Below are 20,416 nucleotides of genomic sequence, written 5' to 3'. Positions count from 1 at the left end.
TAAGTAGCAAAGTCTTATATCTGCTGCTCTATGAATGATCAGCTACCACAGCAACAGAATACCTACAGACATACTTCTTAAAACCTGCATGAGTCTGTATAAGTTGTTTTTCCTACTGTTCAACTTCCTTGTTTAGACGATTCCATCTGAGCATCTCCACGTCATTACCGATTTCACAAAAGAAAGGCTGAAATAATGCTTACCAACACCAAGCTTAGTCCTGCTGTCGGTTGTTTTCCACACTGTCATTGTTCTTTTCGTTCTGTCTAAAATCTTGATGGTGTCTTATTTCAGAACAGTTCCATCCCTTCTGCAGACCTTTCCTGCTGCTGCCATCGATGATCACGTGATACTCTGAGTTTCCTGTATGCGTACGCGGCTGTTGTCACGGATACAGCAAGATGGCTTTACTGTGGTATGACGCCTCGAGGGACTGACGGATAAAATCTTGTAAAAATAACTTTAATAATTACATTAAGGATTTATTAATGTTTCTCTGCTATTTTTAAAACTAATGCATTATCATGGATAAGCCGTGGTAGTGAAATGCCTCACTTAATTGTTAATGCTGTATAGTCATAATTCTTATTCAGCACAGTTGGTGGAGTGTTGTGTGTGTGTGTTTTTTCCAGTGTGAGGGATTAGCAAATCTTTTTTTCCCGTCCTAAAAAAAGATTTCAGAATGTCGCGTGCTCAAGCTGAAAGTGTCATCAAAAATATTATACGGGAAATTTCCCAAGAATGTGCTACCAAGGGACAAGCTGTCTCAGAAACTCTTGTCGCTTTCATGGTAAGACAATTACTTTTCTTATTTTTTTCCTAAGTGTTTTAAGATTTAAAAACCAAATATGACGTTAAAAATAAGAGCTGATTAAAAATTTTAAGTTTTGGGATGTTTAAATGGTTTCTTTTTTTAACCAGTTACATTATTTTCCAACAACTTCTTTCTCCCAAGGTAAAGGCTGTGGTTCTAGATCCTGCTAATGAATTCAATGTCGATCGAACACTGACGAAAGATGATGTTCAAAAACTGATACGGGTAAGCCCATAGATATTGCATGACGGTTTCTTTTATTTTACCTAAAATTAATTAACAATTTACAGTTATAAATAATATCAGTTTTTATTTCCATTGTTTTTAGCAGACAATAATAATGTGTACAGCATATAGCAGTTAAAATTGTGAATACAAATGATTTGCAAAGTATCAATATTTAGATAGGAAAGAGAAGCACATGAATAGATTTTAAGGGTTAATGATAGCAATTTTTGGATATAGACAACTGCATGAAGTTATAGACTGGGAAAAATATTTGTATCCTAATTTTTAGCATCTTTTCAGCTTTGTGTGGAAAGACTAATGGACACTCAGTCACCATCTTTGGACACAGTAAAGATGCAAGTGTACTTTGACATGAATTACACAACAAGATGTAAGCGTGCTACAACTTGTCTTGGTTTTATTCTTGATCCATACTGATGTTAATATGTAAAGCTCACCAGAGCCATAAATAGTGGTTAATATTCAAGAGAATTATCCACTAGACATAAGAGGAATTTTTAGGCTGCATTTTTTTATGTAAACACAGTTGCAAACCAGAGTTTAAAGTGGGATGGGAGGTGGGAATCTAGAATTCTTTTGTTGTTCATTCATTGTGTTAGTATATTACATTAACATGTTTGATACTGCAGCTGATTTTCTTGAAGAACACCGGCGTGTTCTGGAGTCTCGACTCCAGCCAGTGGTCCGGGAAATAACTGACAGTCGTGCACGAACCCGAGAAGAGCTTGAGAGTTTGTACAGAAAAATCGTATCAGCTGTACTGCTACGTTCTGGTTTAGGCAGTCCTACTGACATTGCTGTTGTCAGGGAAGCCACAGGTAAGATTCAAACTGACCTGCACCTTACTAAATTTAACAAACTAACACAATTTTTACATTTAGGATCTTTCCTGTACTCTATTTAGAAAGCTGAGCAGAAGGTGAGTAGGGTGTAAGGGATTAAAAAAGAGTGTACGCATTTGTGTCTGTGTGTGTATGTTCATGAAGATTTCATATCTACCTTAAAAATATGTTAAGTGCCTTGAGACTTGCTGGAACTGGGGAAAGGCACTGTATCAATTTTTGATAAGAGAGTAGGCATTGGATACTGCAATTAACAGTATTTTGGCATAGGTTATGACTAACATTTCTAGTCTATGGTAATAGATCAGAGAAAAAGGCAGACAGGAGTTCTGCTGCCAATGTGTCAAAGATCCCAAAGGAAAACATTGTTCCACATGATGTCATCATGGTGTCTACATATATTAATCTGAAAGAATCTCATTGTTTTCAATAATTTAAATGTTATTTTATTGTGTTCCTGGTGTCTTTTGTTACAGCTGCTCTTCAGTCAGTGTTTCCCCAAACAGAGTTGGGTTCCTTTATGTCATTGATCAAACGTGACAAGGAGAGGCAACTCTTGGAACTGACCATGATTGTCACTGGCATCCGCCTTTTTAACAAGGAATGCGGCAAGGGTGGTGAAGGAATTGATGATTGTAAGCATTATAGTCCCCATATTTAGTTTGGTCTTCATGCTTTGTTGCAAATATTTATTAAATACTTAATATATTATAAAACCTATAGAAATATTATATCTAATTCATAATCTAGATTGTTTGGTTACTTCATCAGTACCTGCAATCCTAAATGAAGCAGTACCAGCAACAACACAAAGTGTCGATGCTGAAATGCAGAGGACTTTGCGAAATGCCTTCAGATACACAGGTAGGAAGTTAGGCAGCACTTATCTTCATAAAATGATTGTTTTGCGGGAAATGGCATTGTTATATTTTGTATTGATAGCTTTTATAATTTTACAGAACCCACCAGAATTTTATTTTTTCAAAAATCTGTAAAAATTCAATCATCATGTCACAGTTGATAGAGCGAAAAGCTGAAACTTTAAGATAAATGTTGATGATGCCAAACTGTTCATCCTCCATGCTCTGTACAAACACCTGGAGAAACCTCATTCCCATGCAAGACTGCTGTCTCTGATTTCTCATTGGCTTGCAACACCATCCAACCATATTTCCTAGCGAGAAGACTCCTTGAAGAGTTTTCCCTTGACCATCAGCTAGTGAATCATTCACTTAATGGTTAACCGGCAGCAGCAAGTACTTGTGAGTGGTACTTTTTCTGACTCTATCAAAACATGCACCAGCTTACCCCAAGGCTATTTTATCCCTGCTTTTGTTTATTCTGTATGCCAACATTTCTTGCTCTTTTGTAACTACAAGAGTCAATGTCTCATCAAATTCTCTGATGACACTGCACTGCTCTCTCTTCTTAGCATGTCATGGATAGTAAATACCCATGGTGTAGCCTTGGATGAATTTATTGCCTGGTGCAATGACCATTTCTTAGAACTTAATGTAAGACCAAAGAAATTGTCTTTAATTTCCATTGGAATACTCCATCAAGTCCCATAATATAAGGTGACCAGACGTCCCGCTTTAGACGCCCAATGTCCCGCTTTCTGACTTTCTGGCAAGTCCATCAAATGTCCCGGTTGTCTTTAAAAATCACTTTTTTCTGCGTTCTTTGACGGTGACGACACCATCATCGGCACGTGTCCCGCTTTCGCCCCCGAAACGTCTGGTCACCTTACATAATATATCTTTCTTGATGAGAATGTGGAAATTGTCAATACCATCTTCAACAGGATACTCCTTTGGAAGCTGAAGTCTTTCTCTCTCTGTCAGATGTTTATTCAGTTATTTTTATACATCCTGCATAGAGATGTGCTGTCTTTCTCATTTATCTGTTTTTATAACAGTTTATCAGTGAAGGACAAGAGCAACTTGCATCGTACATGTTACATGCACCTGCTCCAAAGTTGTTGGGACATCCTAGAGCGATCTTCATACTCTGTTTAACAGATACTTCTGAAAGTGTCAGCAATTTTACTCGATGACAGTCATGAGACTGTCCGTTGTTTCAGCCGTCCACCTTCTGAACGTTATATGTTGTGTATGAATGTTAATCATATGTAAGTCTAAACTGTGATTGTTTCAGAGTCTGTTTGGTGGAGCGGATATGTGTTGTAGGTTAGCCTTCGGAATGCCTCTTTGAGAAACAAGAATGAGTTCACAAGCAATGCAAATCCAGCGATATACTTTCAAGACATTTAGCTTAATTGTCATCATCCTTCATAAGTCACAGATCTATACACTTTCATATTTCATATATCATTTTGATCTGGTGCTTTATGAATTGTCAAACCACTGCTATAATATTCTGCAGAAAATTATAGCACAGATGTTTACGAGTTACAGTTGTGCAGCTCATGTAGCTCAGATCTACAGCCATTATTAAGTTGTGATACAAGCGTATAACTTATAATCAGCCCTCCACCCCAAGCTGGTAAGGCAAAAGGACTATGATTTTCATCATTGAGAACTATCAACTATGAATATAAACTGCTATGCAATTTTAGCATGTGAGACAGAAAAGAGTTATTACAAATAAGTATGGACATTAACTGAGCATGATGTCAAAACAAACAAAACTTATTGGACATAAAGAATAAGCATTTGAATCAATATTGCTGATGTAAGTTATTTTTATGGATACAGCATTGAAGACTAAAGAACTAATTACTAAAATAATATTTTGCAAACTGCTTGAACAGAATATAATAACTTCTTGATGGAGTCGCAAACAAGATCTACTTGGTATTATGTTCTAACAAGACATTGAATGTTGCAGCCTTGATAGAAGAAATGCATAAGAATCGTTCCAGAGAAGGACTTTCCATGCAGTTGCTTAAGGAGGCACTCATCAACACACGACAACATCAAGCCTTCCTTCAAATCATCCTGGTTAATATTTATACATGCTTTTTGGATATATGTAACTACAGCATTCTTGCTGCATCTTAATTATAATAAAATTGACATTGTTTTCACTTGCCTTCATGGCTTCTGAGGCTTAATATAAAAAATCTACCTCTATAAGTTGATATTGATAAACTGTAGATGTTAACCACTTAAAAAATAAAAATCACTTTGTTGGAAATGCAGAATGATGTTATCAGCTGTGCCCAGCAAGTTGAATTATTGGAAAACCAGCTGGCTGCACGTATGGAGCAACTTCAGGCAACTGTCCAGTCAAAGACTGCTGTTCCAACTGCCCAGGTCTATGTAAGTATTCACAGGGAGTATATTTCCAAAACAACTATCAATCTTATAGAACTATAAGACTTATTTTATTCTCACAGTATTTAGATAACTGCAGGTTATGACATTTAGATTTACCTTCTGAATGGTAGTAAAATGAAACCAAAAAATGTTTATGTACTCTTCTCAAGTCAGGAAACAGGCACTGGCAGTGTGTCTCATTACAGAGGTCAGACATCATCTTAGAAGAAGTAATCTGCATTGTTAATCTCTATGCAGCCACAGTTCATCCACCTTGCCCAGCTGTGGAGTGGCTTTCAGGATGAGATGGTGTTGCTGAGTGTCCTTAGCAACATCCTGGCCAGCCTAGAGCCTTTTACAAGGGTCAGTACACTAAACTGAGTAAAACATTATCATGCTAAATATCCTGGGGAAATCAGAGTTTTGCACGTATTTAACATTGTTCACAGTAGAAGGGTCATGGAACTGAAATATACAGGTATGTGGTATGAAATTTTTATGGAACTTTAAACTATATTAAGTTGTTCCTCGGCATATACGAAACTATCTATCTATTCCTCTTTGTGCATCAGGTTGCACATAAGGCCTCAACCAGAGTCCGCCACCGATGTCGATCGGCTGAAACCCGCTCTAGGTGACCCCATGTCCAGCCCTTTCCTTTCATCTCCCTTTCCACTGTTCTTCTCCAAGTTTCCTTTGGGCGGCCTCGTTTTCTTCGGCCGTCTGGAGTCCATCGTAGGGCGACTCTGGAAAGGTCTGCTGTCTGCTGGCGGAGCACATGTCCAATCCATCGCCAACGCCTTCGTTGAACCTGCGTGGTGATGGACTCGGTTTCACTTCTTCGGTGGAGTTCTTCGTTGGTGATGGTGTTTGGCCAAAAGATGTTAAGTATGCGCCTGAGGCATCTGTTTTGGAAGACGTCAAGCTTGTTACTGATGGTTTTGGTCATCTTCCAAGATTCTGATCCGTAAAGGAGGGTGCTGATCACATTTGACTTGAAGATTCTCAGCTTGATCTTCTGGCTGATGTTTTTTGCCTTCCATGTGCTCCTGAGTGAGGCAAAGGCCTGACTGGCTTTCGCCAGTCGGCTCGAATCTCCACCTCCGCATCCCCAGTGTTTGACATTTTGGACCCAAGATAGGTGAAACTGTCAACTTCCTCAATCTCTTCTCCATTTAGTTTGATGCTGTCTTGGACTCTGGCGTTCACTCTCATACTGTTAGTCTTTTTTGTGCTGACCTTCAAGCCAAGGTTTCCAGCTGTTTCTGAGAAGACCTTTGTTTTTTCCTGCATGTCTTGGTGGCGGTGTGACAGCAGGGCAATGTCATCAGCAAAGTCCAAGTCTTCCAGTGCTGTTGTTGCTGTCATAGTCATGGTCCATCTGAGCCCTCTCCTCTCGCTGTCGGTGGAAGTCTTCATGATCCAGTCCATGGCCAGGATGAAGAGGAACGGCGACAGAATGCAGCCCTGCTTCACCCCGGTACTGACGTTGAAGGGGTCTGTGAACTCCGTGTCACAGACAACCTGGGATTTGAAATCGCTGTACAGCATTGCAATGACCTGAACAAGTTTTGCAGGGACTCCGTAATGCCTCAGGATCTTCCATAAGGACTCGCGGTGGATGCTGTCAAAAGCCTTCTCAAGGTCGATGAAATTGATGTACAGCGGTGTGTTCCATTCGTTGCTCTGCTCCAGAATCTGTCGCAGAATGAAGATGTGTTCGGAGCAGGATCGCCCAGGGCGAAATCCTGCTTGCTGTGGTCGGAGGTCTTTCTCAAGAGTTGCCGTCAGTCTTGACAAAACAATCTTGCTGAAGACCTTGCTGGTGAGGGAAAGAAGTGTTATGCCCCTCCAATTATTGCAGTCTCCAAGATCTCCTTTCTTGGGTAACTTGAAGATGAGCCCTGTCTTCCACGCAACAGGGACCTGCCCTGATTCCCAAATTTGCCTGAAGATTTCAGTCAGCTTGGGAGCTGTCACATTCACGTCTGCTTTCAACATCTCTGCTGTTATTCCATCTGCCCCTGGTGCTTTGCCGCTCTTCATTGTCTTGACTGCTGCTGTCACTTCTTCCAGGCTTGGTGGGTCTGTGCAGATGTCAAGGTCTATAGCTGCTGGCTGGATGTCTGCAAGCTGAGGGGGATCTGGTCTGTTCAGAACTGACTCAAAATGCTCCCTCCAGCGCTGTAGTTTTCCTGCCTCTCCCTCGACGACATTACCGTTCACGTCTTTCACTGGCACATCACTGTTCTTAAACCCGTTGTTTAGCTGTTTGTTTATCTTGTACAGTGTCTTCAGGTCATTTTTACTTGCTGCATTTTCTGCTTCATCTGCCAGTTTCTCTATGTGATATCTTTTGTCGGTTCTTGTCATCCTCTTTACCTCTTTGTTCAGTTTTGCATATCTTTGTCTGTGTTGTTCCTTCAGGCGTTCAGATCTGGTGCTGTTGATTCTTTGTTTGGCTGACTTTCTCTCTTCTATCTTCTTCCATGTCTCTTCTCTGATCCACTGTTCTTTCTTTTTCCGTTGGAAGCCCAGTATTTTCTCTCCTGATTCCTGTAAGACTCGATTGAAGTCGTCTAAGGTCATCTCTTGTTGGTCTCCTAGTGCCTGGAACCTGTTCTTGACTTCCATAGCAAAGGCCCTTTCGGTGGCTGGATTTTTTAGTTTGCCGGAGTCCACTCTCTGCTGACGTGCCTGTTTTCCTCGTGATCGACGCAGCTTCAGAGAAACTGTGGCTATCACAAGAGTGTGGTCACTGGCAATGTCTGCTCCTCTGTAGGCTCTAACATCTTGAAGTGAGCTCCTCCATTTTCGGTTGATGATGACATGGTCTATCTGGTTCTTTGTGATCCCATCTGGTGATGTCCATGTTGCCTTGTGATGTCTTTGTGTGGGAAGAGTGTGCCTCCAATCAGTAGGTTGTTTTCTTCACAAAAGTCTGCAGTCTCTCTCCGTTGTCATTGATGGTTCCGATTCCATGTTTGCCCATGACATGCTCCCTGCAGGTGTGTCACTTCCCACCTTGGCATTGAGATCGCCGATGATGAGCAACATGTCGTGGGCTGGAACGCTTTCTGAGGCTGCCTGGAGCTGATCGTAAAAAGCATCCTTGTCTTCTGCCTCAGAGTCATTTGTTGGTGCATAGCAGGCTAGCACTGTCAGCTTGGTGTACTTGGAATGGAATCTTGCTCTCAAAAGCCTGGGTCCATAAGGCTTCCATTCCAGCAGTGCCTTTTCCGTTTTCTTGTTGAGGAGTAGAGCTACTCCTTCAGAGTGCTGAGCGTCTGATCTTCCTGAGAACAAGATGGTATGTCCTGACGCTAGTCTCCTCTTTCCCGTGCCGGTCCATCTGACCTCACTGACTCCAAGGATGTCCAAGTTGTAGTTGTCAAACTCCTTGACTAGTTGGTGCATCCTGCCAGTCTGGTACAAGGTCTGGACGTTCCAGCACCCCACCCTCAACTTCTGCCTCGGCTTCAGTAAATCCGCTGTCGGGGCGCCAGCTCCCTTTCGGGTTTGGCTGTCGTCCGTCATTAGTCCAGTCTCCTGGTGTGCTTCATTACCTTCGCCATCTGTGACGAGTTCTCTGGTTTTAGTTTCTGTAACAGGATTTTTTTTACATGGTGGGGTTGTTAGCCCTACCACAACCTATTTTACCTCTAGGTGAGGTGTCCACCTTAGTCGCCTCTTACGACATGCCTGGCTGGATGGCAGGGACCCTATTCTTGCAATGCTTGCTAGGCAAGCATACCCCGGGGTCCCACAGGGGCATATACGAAACACTTGTTAATAATCACAAGTCTGCAGTAAGTCAGCAAACTGTTGCAGCTTTTTTGTAGAATTATTACCAATGCCAGTTTGTGATACGATCATGGGTGAATTTTCTGTAAAGAGAGGTTGTTAGATAATAATAATAAAGTTTATTTATACATTTTAGTATTTTATCTGATAGTCAAGGTTACTGCATTATAGACAGTCTCCAACACATTATATAAATAAACTGAAAATGTTGATAACTGTATATCAGGAATGATTATGTTGTTGGATTTTTCTCTTTTTTTTTTTTTTTAAGGGTCACAGCGAGCTTTTCAGTGATGAAGTACTTCAGCCTTATCTTCAGAATCTGAACATCCTTACTGATGACGATCGTACCAAGGTTGCATGGGCCCAGCATATACTTTTCAGCTTAAACTCTTAATATTAACACCAAAAGACATTATTCTGGAAGTTCATTTCTATTTACATGGCATCATTTTCTAATGAAAGTACATATGTTTGTGATCTGTTAGCGATGCAACTGTTGCTTGTTTGATGTGGTAGCTTATAATGAAAATGGATTCTAAGAAATTATTCTGTGACAGTGGTCTAGAAAGATGCTCAGCTTTTTCGGGGTGGGAGGGGGACTCCATACTGACAGGGAACGACATTCACATTCTTGCCTCCTCAGCATCTGTTTTGAGGGGGCGGCTGTTACCCTTGTTCCCTGGTTCTTACATCACTGAATGAAGTTATAGACATTTACAGTTTATTAATTTACTTTAAAGATCATAAAGCAGAAGGCAAAAGTAGTGAAGAAGCATTTATAGGTCTGTCTCTGACATTGCAGGCCACATTTTGGATTGTAGTGGTACTTTAATGAAATCCTAGATTCACCACTACCCTTTCATTGATAAAGCTAAATGGATTTTTGTTGCAGCCTGTTGCACCAGAGGAAAGAGTAAATCCCAAGGATTACAAGGCAGAGGCTAGAGAGTGGCTGCTTCCAGAAACCACTAAAAATTTCCATAAAATTCCTTTTCAATACAAGGTAAATCTTGTGGGCTTTAGCCCATGCGTGAATTATCACAGGATGTTTCTTTATAAGATATAACAATAGCTAAAAATCCCATTAAAAACTTCATCTTTGTTGTCTTTTAAGAGTCCAGTTTTGCAGCAGATAGCAATTAGAGCCTAAAGTTAGACTTGCCCCAACTTTATTCATGTTTTTCACTGTTAAGGGTTATTGTGCCTACATTTTGGCCAAGTACGATCGTCTGCTAGTTCCAGCCAATCCTGATATTGGTGTCATGCAATTCCGGGATCATTACTATGCCTTCTCGTCCCAAGAAGCTGCTTACGAATTTGCTCAAAATCCACAGGAGTAAGCACTGCTTTTCTTTTTATCCTATTTCTTTTCATGAAAAATAAATTCCTTATTCCTCCAAAAAAATTTTTTAATAAAATCAAAATGCATTTTTTTCAAGTCACTTATTGTTCTGTTTGACTACAGGTTTATACAGATGATAGCTGAGGGTGCCAAGAAGAGCCCTGAACTGATTCAACTCCTAGAACTACATACTCAATTTTCTACTATCACACCATATTCTCAGGTATCTAGTATTTGTGGGTTACAGTATGGCCATCTGGCACATAAAAGAAAAGAGAAAATGAGACAGCTTCCGCCTAATTTACAAAGCTGACGACAAAGCATATAGAAAGGATTTTAGACCACCATTACTGCAGTTGGCTTTTCATTTATGAAAAAAGCTGTCCTTTGATATGACTTTAATATGATTGCTTAATATCTTCTATGCAGGGACGAGATGGGAAAATGGTAGAGAAACCGGTGACCAAATGTGATACTGGAACACAGACAGACACACACTTCATGGAATCCAACATAGTGAAAAGCTACGAGTGGAATGAATGGGAGTTACGTCGCAAAGCAATTAGACTGGTGTGCATGACATACTCTTATATTTTCATAATTATTCACTCTCATCTGCTTAAAATTTTTTTTTTGGGTGGGGGGGGAAGGTACATACCCATCATGTAAGCTGATTGTGGTTTTGTACACCGAGACCCTGTTCTTTAAGCAGATGGAAATTTGTCATTTGTCTAAAGGCCAACCTCAGGAACAAAATTACCCACTCCATGCAGACAAACCTCAGCAATATGCGGCGAGACAATGCAGTCCAAGTGTACGAACCAAGGTATGCAGAGTTGTGATTTCTTTTCACTAGTGATATGGCAGGAATATGTACATCTTTGCTGTGTTTTCAGTGTAGTTATTGTAAGTTGTCTTTATGTTTTGATTGTTTCTACTCCTTATCCAAAAGATGCATAGCAAATTCTTCATCTAACACAGACTCAGACCTTCAATTTTTGACATAAGCAAGTATTCAAATCAAATCTCTAGATTTACTGATTCTGTGCACATGCAAAATATGGCGACCTCAAACTGGATGCCAGTCACCTGGCAAATGGTTCTATAAGTGTGGATTTTTTTTCCCCCATCCATTCTAGATATCTAGGTGCAAACCATAATAGGAGTATTAGGTTTTCCTACATTTTTTAATTTTTTTAAAGATATACCTCATATTTACCTTAATTTGTTCTGCAGAGAGAATGAAACACAGACAAAGATGGATGGATACAGCAATGTGCCTAAACCACAAGTTTTTCTGGCTGGGTTGAGAGGTGGAGGAATGAGTGAACCAACTGTAATGACTAAAGTAGACCTCACCATTGATGTGGATCAGACCTAAAGTCAGGATGCAACATTTCATCATCAGAAATAGTGAACAGCTGTCTTAATGAAGACTGGGGAAAACAACATTAAGATCTTATTTTTGTACTTGCACACAACTGAACACAAATACACCTCCTAAGATTTCCTGTAGGTTCTTAAATATATTGTTTTTGTGATTTGTTTTTAAAATAGGGGAATAGTTAAACACTAGTATAACTGCATAGAAACAGATCTATTTCTATTTATACCATTGAAATGTTGCACTGAATGAAAATCTTGCTATATCTATTTCTGGGCATGTTTCAGAAGAGAAATGTTGGGTGGAAAGAGAATATTCTTTTTTCAACAACTCTTATTCAAGAGGCAGTATTTCTTATTGATATCTGTCAAAGAGAGTTTTACAGTATTGCTGCTTTCTTCCTGTCAAAAAACGAGCATAGAGATCAGTTAGCACGTTATCTTTTGTTAATCTGTCCTGAAGATCTTAAATAATGATATACTATATACCTCACTATACAAGCAATTACATCAGAGATGATGGTATATCACCACAGCCAAAATAGAGCTAGGATCACATCTTAGAATGTCTGTGTAACAATGGCTTTGATTGCAGGGGTTGGTCTTGCTGTAAAGTTGGAAGAAACTCACAGAAGTGCAAAATAGTCTTTATAGTCATTTTAAGGCATGCATGTGTAACCACTGTACTCCCAACATTATGAACACAAGCTGGAAAAGGTACTGATACATAACAGTTCAAAATGAGAGGAAATGAAATAAAAAGAAACAGCAACAAACTGTCATAAATGCCATGGAATGTGTACATGGATGAATTAACTATTGGAATAAGAATTAATTCTCTCTCTATTTGATGACTTTTCTATTTTCAAAACCAAATAGCCTGAAGCAAAGAATCTGCAAAAAATAAATTAGCACAAATAAATCCTTTTGTCATCATTTTGTAACAAAAAAGAAATACAGAAGAATCGATTATGCAGTCCTGAAACACAAGCCAGCAAGTCACTAGATGTGGCAGATGTTTTTTCTCTTTATTTTTCCATAATGTGAACAAACCTCAAAGTACTGAGATGCAAAAAAACAGAAAAAGTAGAAACAAAACCCTTAATTTCTCCAAAATGCATAACATATGTAAGTTCAAATAGCAACTTTTTTTCAAATCACGTTTTGTAAAGAAAGTCAACATTATTTACAATCCATTGTCTCACAAGTTTCCTAGTCCACTGAATCTCAAAATTCCCTTTGTCACACCAACGGAATAAAACTGAATGCTCATTTGTGGCCAATGAAATGCAGATGTGCACGAATCACTGGATTTTTCTTTTCTCCATCAACCTCTGATCCAGATTTTTTGATGCAACAAAAATAAAGGCAAGGCAGCCTGCCAGTTAACATTTCCCTATAACATGCATAGTGGTACAATTTCAGTCAAATGTTTACAATTGCTTTTATTGTCATTCCATAGTTATCATTTTCCATAATCCAACTATCAAATTTACAGACAAATCCAAACCAACAATAAATGTTTTATTTTTTTACATTCACACAGTTACAAAAAAAGTAATGTGTATTAAATGGTCTCTCTCATTCACCCTCATCCACTGCAGAATTAAGGAACAATTTAATAATACAGCCATACTTATAAAAAAAAAGTTCAATTATTTGAGATTCCTTATGCTGCAATGCACAAGATTATTTCCAACAGATGGAAACATCCACATACACACACAAGTCTATGTTTATCAGCTGCTCATTAATCTGATAGTCCATGTATGCATGCACACATAATAAAAAAATATTTAAGATTAAAACTTTGTCATATACCATTTCTGGAGAAAATTTTAATGGATACCAGCAGCAGATTTAAGAATCAACATATTTAAAATCCAAAGGACACTATTTTCACTAATTCTTTATGCCACTTTAATGGTGTCTCTCCTATCAAAATATTATGCTGAAAAATACTAGTCCACAGCATATGCAGCACATATTCAATCACATGACAAATAATATTTTTACCATTTCCTCCCTATGCATAGTAAGAAAAGATGTGTAGTCTTCTGCTAAACCTGCACTTCACATTATCAAAGACATGTAGTTCTGAGAATTAAATGGTCTGAAAATGCTTATGTTTAATCAACAGTCATGGATTACTCTCATGTGTCATAATTTATTTCACCCAGCATTATTTAACATACATTCTAAAGTGCTGGAAGTCAACACAAGGACCAAGAGCAAAAATCTTTTTTCCTATTTAGTATCTCGGACTGCAATCTTCAAAGTATTTTTTATTTAAGACTGCAGATATATATGGTACATTCTTACATATAAGAATTACATAGAGGTGATGCACACTAGTAGTAATTAAGGTGACCAGACGTCCCGCTTTAGGCGGGACAGTCCCGCTTTTGACCTCTTGTCCCGCCTGAATATCGGGCGGGACGCCCAATGTCCCGCTTTCTGGAAGTCCATCAAATGTCCCGGTTGTCTTTAAAAATCACTATTTTCGGCGTTTTTTGACGGTGACGACACCATCATCGGCACGTGTCCCGCTTTCGCCCCCGAAACGTCTGGTCACCTTATAGTAATAGTGTTCAGAAGTGGCTTTATGAACACATTAAGTTTGTGTCCATGGGTAAGATGGAGAGAAAAATGTTAAACTTCAGAAATCAAACTTTGAACAAGCTTGCTCCCTGTGTATTATAATTTCTTTTTGTTTTGTGAATTCATAAAGCAATAGGTTACCACTTATCGCACAATTTTTTGGGTGGAGGCTGAGACCGATGTCCATTATTATTCATATGTCTGATTTTATTATTTTGTAAAGCACTTAGAGCCTGCCTTTGATATTGACGGTGGGTAAAGCACTATATAAATCAACTTCATTTATATTTTGCAGGACTGTGTATATGCATCTTTATATGTGTGTTCATGAAAGTGCATTTGATGCCTTCCAAAAAAAAATGTGTGCTTGAGCAACTATATGCATGTAAAGCACTTCGAGTCAAGCTGATACTGGAGAAAAATGCTTTATAAATGTGCTTTTTGTTCTTATTATTACTACCGTTTCAGTTAAATATTGAGAGCCTTCAGCACATGATATGGAAAATGCAGAGATAAACATGGAACTTTACAACAAAAATATAAAAATACAAAGCCAAAGCTTCAAGACCCTGAAACAAAGAGCAGAACTAAGAAAAAGCATAAAGTACTGCCTCTTGAAATAAGTTATAGAAGTTATAGTAATCACCCACTTTGATGGTCACAAATCTTTTTGTCTCAGAAAAGACAACACTTGCACCACAGAAATATGCAGTTAAAAACAAAACTACATTTTTAACCAAAAACAATAAAAAGGTAAGAATCTGAATTTGGTTGAAAATGTACGAAATAAATTATCACATTTTTTTCAATATAAAATTTTAATTTATACAATATGCAACACATAGGCACTTTTTCTGCACACGTTAAAATGATAATAAATGTAAAAATTAATTGAAGCAAACAATGCTTGTGCATTTATGAAAGTGAGGATGACATAAATATTTTTAATGATCTGTTAAGGAAACTTAAATTTCTTAATGTTTCGTTATATTTACAGCTATCAATGTCTAAAGTACAAGTATGTAGATGTGCAAGCACATGCATATTCTGCATACCTGTATTTGCAATTCATCTTATTTCTGAGATGGCAATTTCCAGATGTACCCACATTAATACTATATGTAAATAGAAATATATATTTAACACATAAAATGAAAAATATATATTTTTGTTGTTTAGTAAATTATCTCAATTCTCTGCCAGTAAATTATCTCAATTCTCAAAGAGTCTTGTTATTGACACTTATTCTGAAAAGTTACATAAAACAAAAGTGGATGCCAGTTTGATATGAATAATAGATATTATTGAAATAAAATTACGAGTTTCCTTTTTTAATATACAATTCAACAACTGGTTAACGTCTGCTGTTGAAAACAGAAAATCACCATCTGTGACATACACATAACACAAAAATAAAATATCAATGGTACAGGGAAAAGAAAACATTCATTTTTGTTGCTGATTAAACTGCTTTCCAATCTATTTTATGGATTTTAATACTAAAATGTAATAGCAGAAAATAAAACTCTGATTGTATATGTCATTATATATAATTCTTTCAAAGAAAGGAATGATGGACAAAGGCTTAAAATTGTGCTATTTGGCCAGAATGTCGAAAGTTTACTCTAGAAGCAGTCTCTTCATTATAATATATCCCACATGCACAATTTACAACCTATAAACTTTTTTTTCTTTCACCTCTTACCCTTTCACACTTCAAACTTTCAATGTGCTACGACCAAGGAAATACAGCTCAATATCTTCAAGAGATTTTCCCTTCGTTTCTGGTAAATACTTTGCCACAAACCACACACTCAACAGACATGACAAACTGAACAAATAGAAAACCCCATCATTTCCTAGGACTGCCTGCATTGTCAGGAACTCTTTGGTCACAAGAAATGCTGTCAGCCAGTTACAGAAAATGGCAATAGCTCCTGCAGTGCCTTTACCACGAGAAGGGAAAATTTCAGACATAATAAGCATTGGAATAGGGCCCCATCCCAAAGAAAAGCCAATAATAAAGATAGTTAAGCATACAATAGGAAACCATGTACTAAGTACTTTATATGAAGTACTGTTAAACAAATATCTGTAGTACAGACCAAACAGAAAATGAGTGAAAGCCATCACGGACCCTGCAATTACCAGCAGCTTTTTCCGACCAGCACGATCCATCAGTAAACAGGCTGCAAGTGTAGCAACCACTTGGACAAATCCAATTATTACTGTTCCTTCATATGCCTTGTCTTGAATAGCTGTCTCGAGAATGGATGTCGAGTAGAACATAACTGCGTTGATGCCGCTGGTCTGCTGAAACATCATCACCACAATAGACAAAATAAGAGGCCGCTTGAGTTCTGGCCGCTTGAAAAATTCACCCCAGGATAACTCTTCCTGCATGTCCAATCCCTCTTCAATATCATGAAGCTCATCCTGAACATCTGCATGTGAATCTCTCACAGCAGCCAATGCTTGAGCAGCCTCCAGTTTTTTGCTTCTCGCTAGCAACCATCGCGGGGTTTCCGGAATCGCAAATGCTCCGATGATAGTTACAGCTCCGAGGAAAATACCGACGTTTGCCATCTCTCTCCATTCAAAAGAAACCCCTGGTAGCATATATGCGATGCATATTCCGATGACGATCATAAGCTGCACACATGAGCCCATCACTCCTCGCTTAGATTTAGTTGAAATCTCCGCTATGTACATGGGTACGCACACGGTAACAGCGCCACTGCCAATGCCGGTCAGAAATCGTCCAATGAATAAATGATGAGGTTCTTGTGCAGATGTTATCACCCCATAACCTACAAGAAATGGAAGTGCTGAAAGCAAAATGGTTTTCTTACGTCCTATCTTTTCGATGCAATAGCCCCCAAACGGTCCTCCGAGAAGAGCGCCAACCGTCATCAGTGAACCAAACCATCCGGATGCCTCAGGTTTAAGAACACCTCGCTTTATCATAGTAGGTATGGCTGGCGAGCTATATCCAATGGTAAAGCCAAAATTGAGTGCGCCAATGCACGCACAAAGCGTGCAAAATACAAGATTTTTGATAGATCCTTCATACTTTGAGGCAAGAGGTTTCGTCGAAATTTCTACAATTACGCTGTCAGCCATGTTGTGGTGACGAATACACAAACAGCGGTGTAAGGCCAACTTGTTCCTTCTATTAAAAAAATCCAGTATAATTTGAATTTTGTGCTTTAAACATTTGGAGTTTTCATTCCCACAGCTCTCTTTTAAAGTATGGAAATATCTGGGCATCATGCATAACTTAGATGGTGATGGTGGAAAACATTTTATTATACTGAAAAGATCGACGGGTCAAGTCAGGAAACGTCAATTAAATTATTTTGTATCACCGTTTGTTTGTTTTTTTTAAGTTGCAAGTGAAAGTAGTAGTATGTACGTGTCTTGCTGGAAAAAATGTCCCCAAAAAATTCATGTAAACCACTGATAAAATGTATTTATTCTGTACATATTTTAGAAGATGCTACATATATTCAGTAAAATATATTTGCTGGCGATAAGCAGTGCATGTTTTCTTTGATATCCACATTAACTATCACTTTTCTTTTTCATATTTTCAGGCAACAGTGATAGGCCATCTCGTTTCTTTTTTATTTTATTTTTTTTATGTACTTGTGGTCGGGATAGGGAAATACAACCACTGTATTTCCAGCTATATCCAACAAACACGCAAAGTAGTCCTTTCCAAATATCGTGTACACTACTTGAAATATTAGGTCTTCGATCGTTAAAACAATATTTAAGATTACGTACGTTAAGCATCTTCCTATGCCACTGAATCATGTATCTCTAGTGCAGCTTTAATCTGCTACTTTTCCGTTCCCAATCTCATTAGTCCATACATTTCGTTCACCTTCACCGCAGTGTTGTCCGTCTGTTTTGGTTCCCTTGCAGTCTTTAAATGAGCACAAAGTATTGGGCTAGCCTTCACTGAGTTTGCTTTATAAATCCTACTATTACAAAAATTATTATTGATGTTGATGTTGTTGTGTCCAAACAATTCATACCGACCACTGATAAATCATTCTGTATATATTTCAGAAAATGCATGGTATTCAGTATAAGTGTATTCGTCTTACTTGAATATCCACTATATATAGCCATCGCCTTCATTCCAAGAACAATATAGTCCAGTTGAGATCAATTATAATAATATTATATTATAATTATCCCGACTTGTTTTATTTTGTCTGTTTGTTTGTTTGTTTTTTATCCTCTTGAAATCTTGTTTTTACAGAAACATTTCCGGGTTCACCATGCTAGTGGGGAGTGTGTTTTCCCGAAGTACCCATCCATTTCTTTTCTCTAGATTTTAACTCCAAGCATTAAGTGTGATCAAGCTCATTATGGGATAGTCTAGATTAATATCGGAAGCGCTTTATAGTTCTTCCCTTCACAAAAAGTTGAAATCAGTAATTGACCCATTTATCAGAAAGAGATATTGTATGTTCGCCCACTGACAGACTGAACTGCGTCGTACTCGTATCATGTTTATTTTTAACATGTTGCTGTGGCATGTGTTGGCCTTGCTCCACATCGATCAGATCGTAAAGCCACGTACACTGCTTACTTCAGTCAGACATGCTTCTTATTATGTGTGCGCCAAGGTGACATGGTTTTCATTTGAGGCCATATTAAGGCTTTGATATAATAAAGCACTCGATCTTCATATATATATAAAGCATGCTAGCTCTTCGGACCAAAAATTCAACGCGTTTACAGTCAGAGCATGTGTGTAGGTGAAGCGAAGCGTGACTATCAAATGGAAATACAGAAAGTTGATATGACATGTACAGTAGGATTTATTTGGAGGGAGGAGGTTGCATGTGGGCTGAGTCTGTTCAACAAACTTTTATGAAGGATTTGTACCCGTAAACCAAACCCATATTATATGGCATCAAACTGCAGAATCTCACCTAAACGCTGCAGTTATTCACTCAGTTATTTGGTCGAATCATGAACTGTTCATGCAGAAAATCTCAGGTGGAAATAAAGATCTTCTGCCGTGGAGACCAAATGGACTTGTGGAAAATGACCGACGCGACTTCAAGTACACTATATAGATAAAAAGACACAGAAATCTCCGGAATGAGGTTGCACACAGTTTGTATTTTAGACCTATTATGGTCTATCGTCGTTGAATTATTTATCATAAATGCAAACAAATTAGAACTTTTTACACCTTGTGTACGAAACGAACATCTATACGAATATTGACAGCGAGTGGACAAGAAGCTTGTGCTTATAATCAAGCTTATAAGTTTATAACTGACTGCATATAACAAGAGAGTGCACATTGTTTTAAATATATAGTTTATAAGCATGCAACGCATCCGTTCCAGGTTTGTTTTTGGTGGTGTGGTGGTGATGAGTGGGGGGGGGGGGTACCGTGGTCCCCATGCACGAAAGATGTTCTGGCTGTGAGGACGAGAAATTTGTGTCTGGGTTAAGGCCTGCCTGTAAATGAAGTGTACTATAATTACAATGAAGTTTTATATATGAACATTTTGCCTCCGTTTTGTGGATCTGAATAACAGCAATTGCCGACCCATCTTCTCACGGAGATGGAGGAGATCAGTCCACAGCGAGGCGGAGGCAGCTGGCATGGCATGGTCCCAACTGGAAAGGGACGCCCAGAACCGGGTCCGATGGCGTGGAACAAGAAGAAAATGTAAGGTTGATAAATCGGAATGGCAAGGACGAGCAGCTGATTTTTATTTATTTATTTTTTTTAATTATTATTATTATTTTTATTTTTTTTTGGTAAACGTCTCAGTGAAGGAAAAAACTTCAGGACCCTTCGGAAGCGTGACGTCAGCGACCTTGGCAGTCCTCGTTCAGAGGAACCCTTCGCTTCAAACTTTGCCAGCTATGAAACTTGTTCTGGCGCTAATTCAACAACTTTTAAACACTATGAGAGGGGGAGGGATTGGTGTTTTACGCCGTGCCAGCAACTTATGGATATATCACGGCAAGGCAGCCAGCCCTGTAAACAGATGCCACGTACAGAGAAAGAACAGCATGCCCGAGACGAGAAATGAATTCAGGGCAGCCAACCTTC

At 38.6% G+C, this 20,416-nt stretch overlaps 3 protein-coding genes across 4 annotated transcripts in view; 1 reads left to right on the top strand and 2 right to left on the bottom strand.

Moving 5' to 3' along the window:
* LOC112563640 (dedicator of cytokinesis protein 1-like) overlaps positions 1-369 on the bottom strand; it is a 54,866-nt gene extending 54,497 nt beyond the window's left edge. Inside the window, 1 exon segment of the mRNA XM_025237833.1 lies at positions 204-369. Coding sequence (XP_025093618.1) covers positions 204-249 — 46 coding nt within the window. The 5' untranslated portion in view covers positions 250-369.
* LOC112563641 (cilia- and flagella-associated protein 206-like) lies at positions 343-12,990 on the top strand. Of its 2 annotated transcripts, none has more exons than XM_025237834.1 (17): positions 343-450; positions 633-790; positions 956-1,039; positions 1,343-1,433; positions 1,693-1,881; positions 2,382-2,540; positions 2,677-2,769; positions 4,756-4,868; positions 5,070-5,189; positions 5,445-5,549; positions 9,262-9,345; positions 9,886-9,996; positions 10,187-10,329; positions 10,459-10,558; positions 10,765-10,905; positions 11,073-11,161; positions 11,572-12,990. In XM_025237834.1, the coding sequence occupies exons 2-17, from the start codon at positions 683-685 to the stop codon at positions 11,714-11,716; spliced, it is 1,875 nt and encodes a 624-aa protein (XP_025093619.1). In that variant the 5' UTR covers positions 343-450; positions 633-682; the 3' UTR covers positions 11,717-12,990. The 2 variants fall into 2 exon arrangements, with proteins under 2 accessions (XP_025093619.1, XP_025093620.1); XM_025237835.1 differs by having other exon boundaries at positions 368-450; positions 675-790.
* A 2,836-nt stretch (positions 12,991-15,826) lies between these two features.
* On the bottom strand, positions 15,827-17,477 carry LOC112563644 (solute carrier family 2, facilitated glucose transporter member 8-like). The gene has a single exon (XM_025237843.1). The coding sequence runs from the start codon at positions 17,440-17,442 to the stop codon at positions 16,036-16,038; it is 1,407 nt and encodes a 468-aa protein (XP_025093628.1). The 5' UTR covers positions 17,443-17,477; the 3' UTR covers positions 15,827-16,035.
* Between the last annotated feature and the right edge of the window lie 2,939 nt (positions 17,478-20,416).

The sequence above is a fragment of the Pomacea canaliculata genome, linkage group LG5 (assembly GCF_003073045.1).
Source record: "Pomacea canaliculata isolate SZHN2017 linkage group LG5, ASM307304v1, whole genome shotgun sequence".
NCBI classification, from domain to species: Eukaryota; Metazoa; Mollusca; class Gastropoda; order Architaenioglossa; family Ampullariidae; genus Pomacea; species Pomacea canaliculata.
Note: the sequence above shows the minus strand (reverse complement) of the source record. Positions and strands in the feature narration are given on the sequence as shown.

Excerpts from the sequence above, each read along its gene's own strand:
- LOC112563641 (XM_025237834.1), top strand. The coding sequence starts at position 683 with ATGTCGCGTGCTCAAGCTGAAAGTGTCATCAAAAATATTATACGGGAA. Across the intron at positions 9,346-9,885 it reads CTGATGACGATCGTACCAAG|CCTGTTGCACCAGAGGAAAG; the intron begins GTTGCATGGGCC and ends TTTTTGTTGCAG. Across the intron at positions 10,906-11,072 it reads GTCGCAAAGCAATTAGACTG|GCCAACCTCAGGAACAAAAT; the intron begins GTGTGCATGACA and ends ATTTGTCTAAAG.
- LOC112563644 (XM_025237843.1), bottom strand. The coding sequence starts at position 17,442 with ATGGCTGACAGCGTAATTGTAGAAATTTCGACGAAACCTCTTGCCTCA.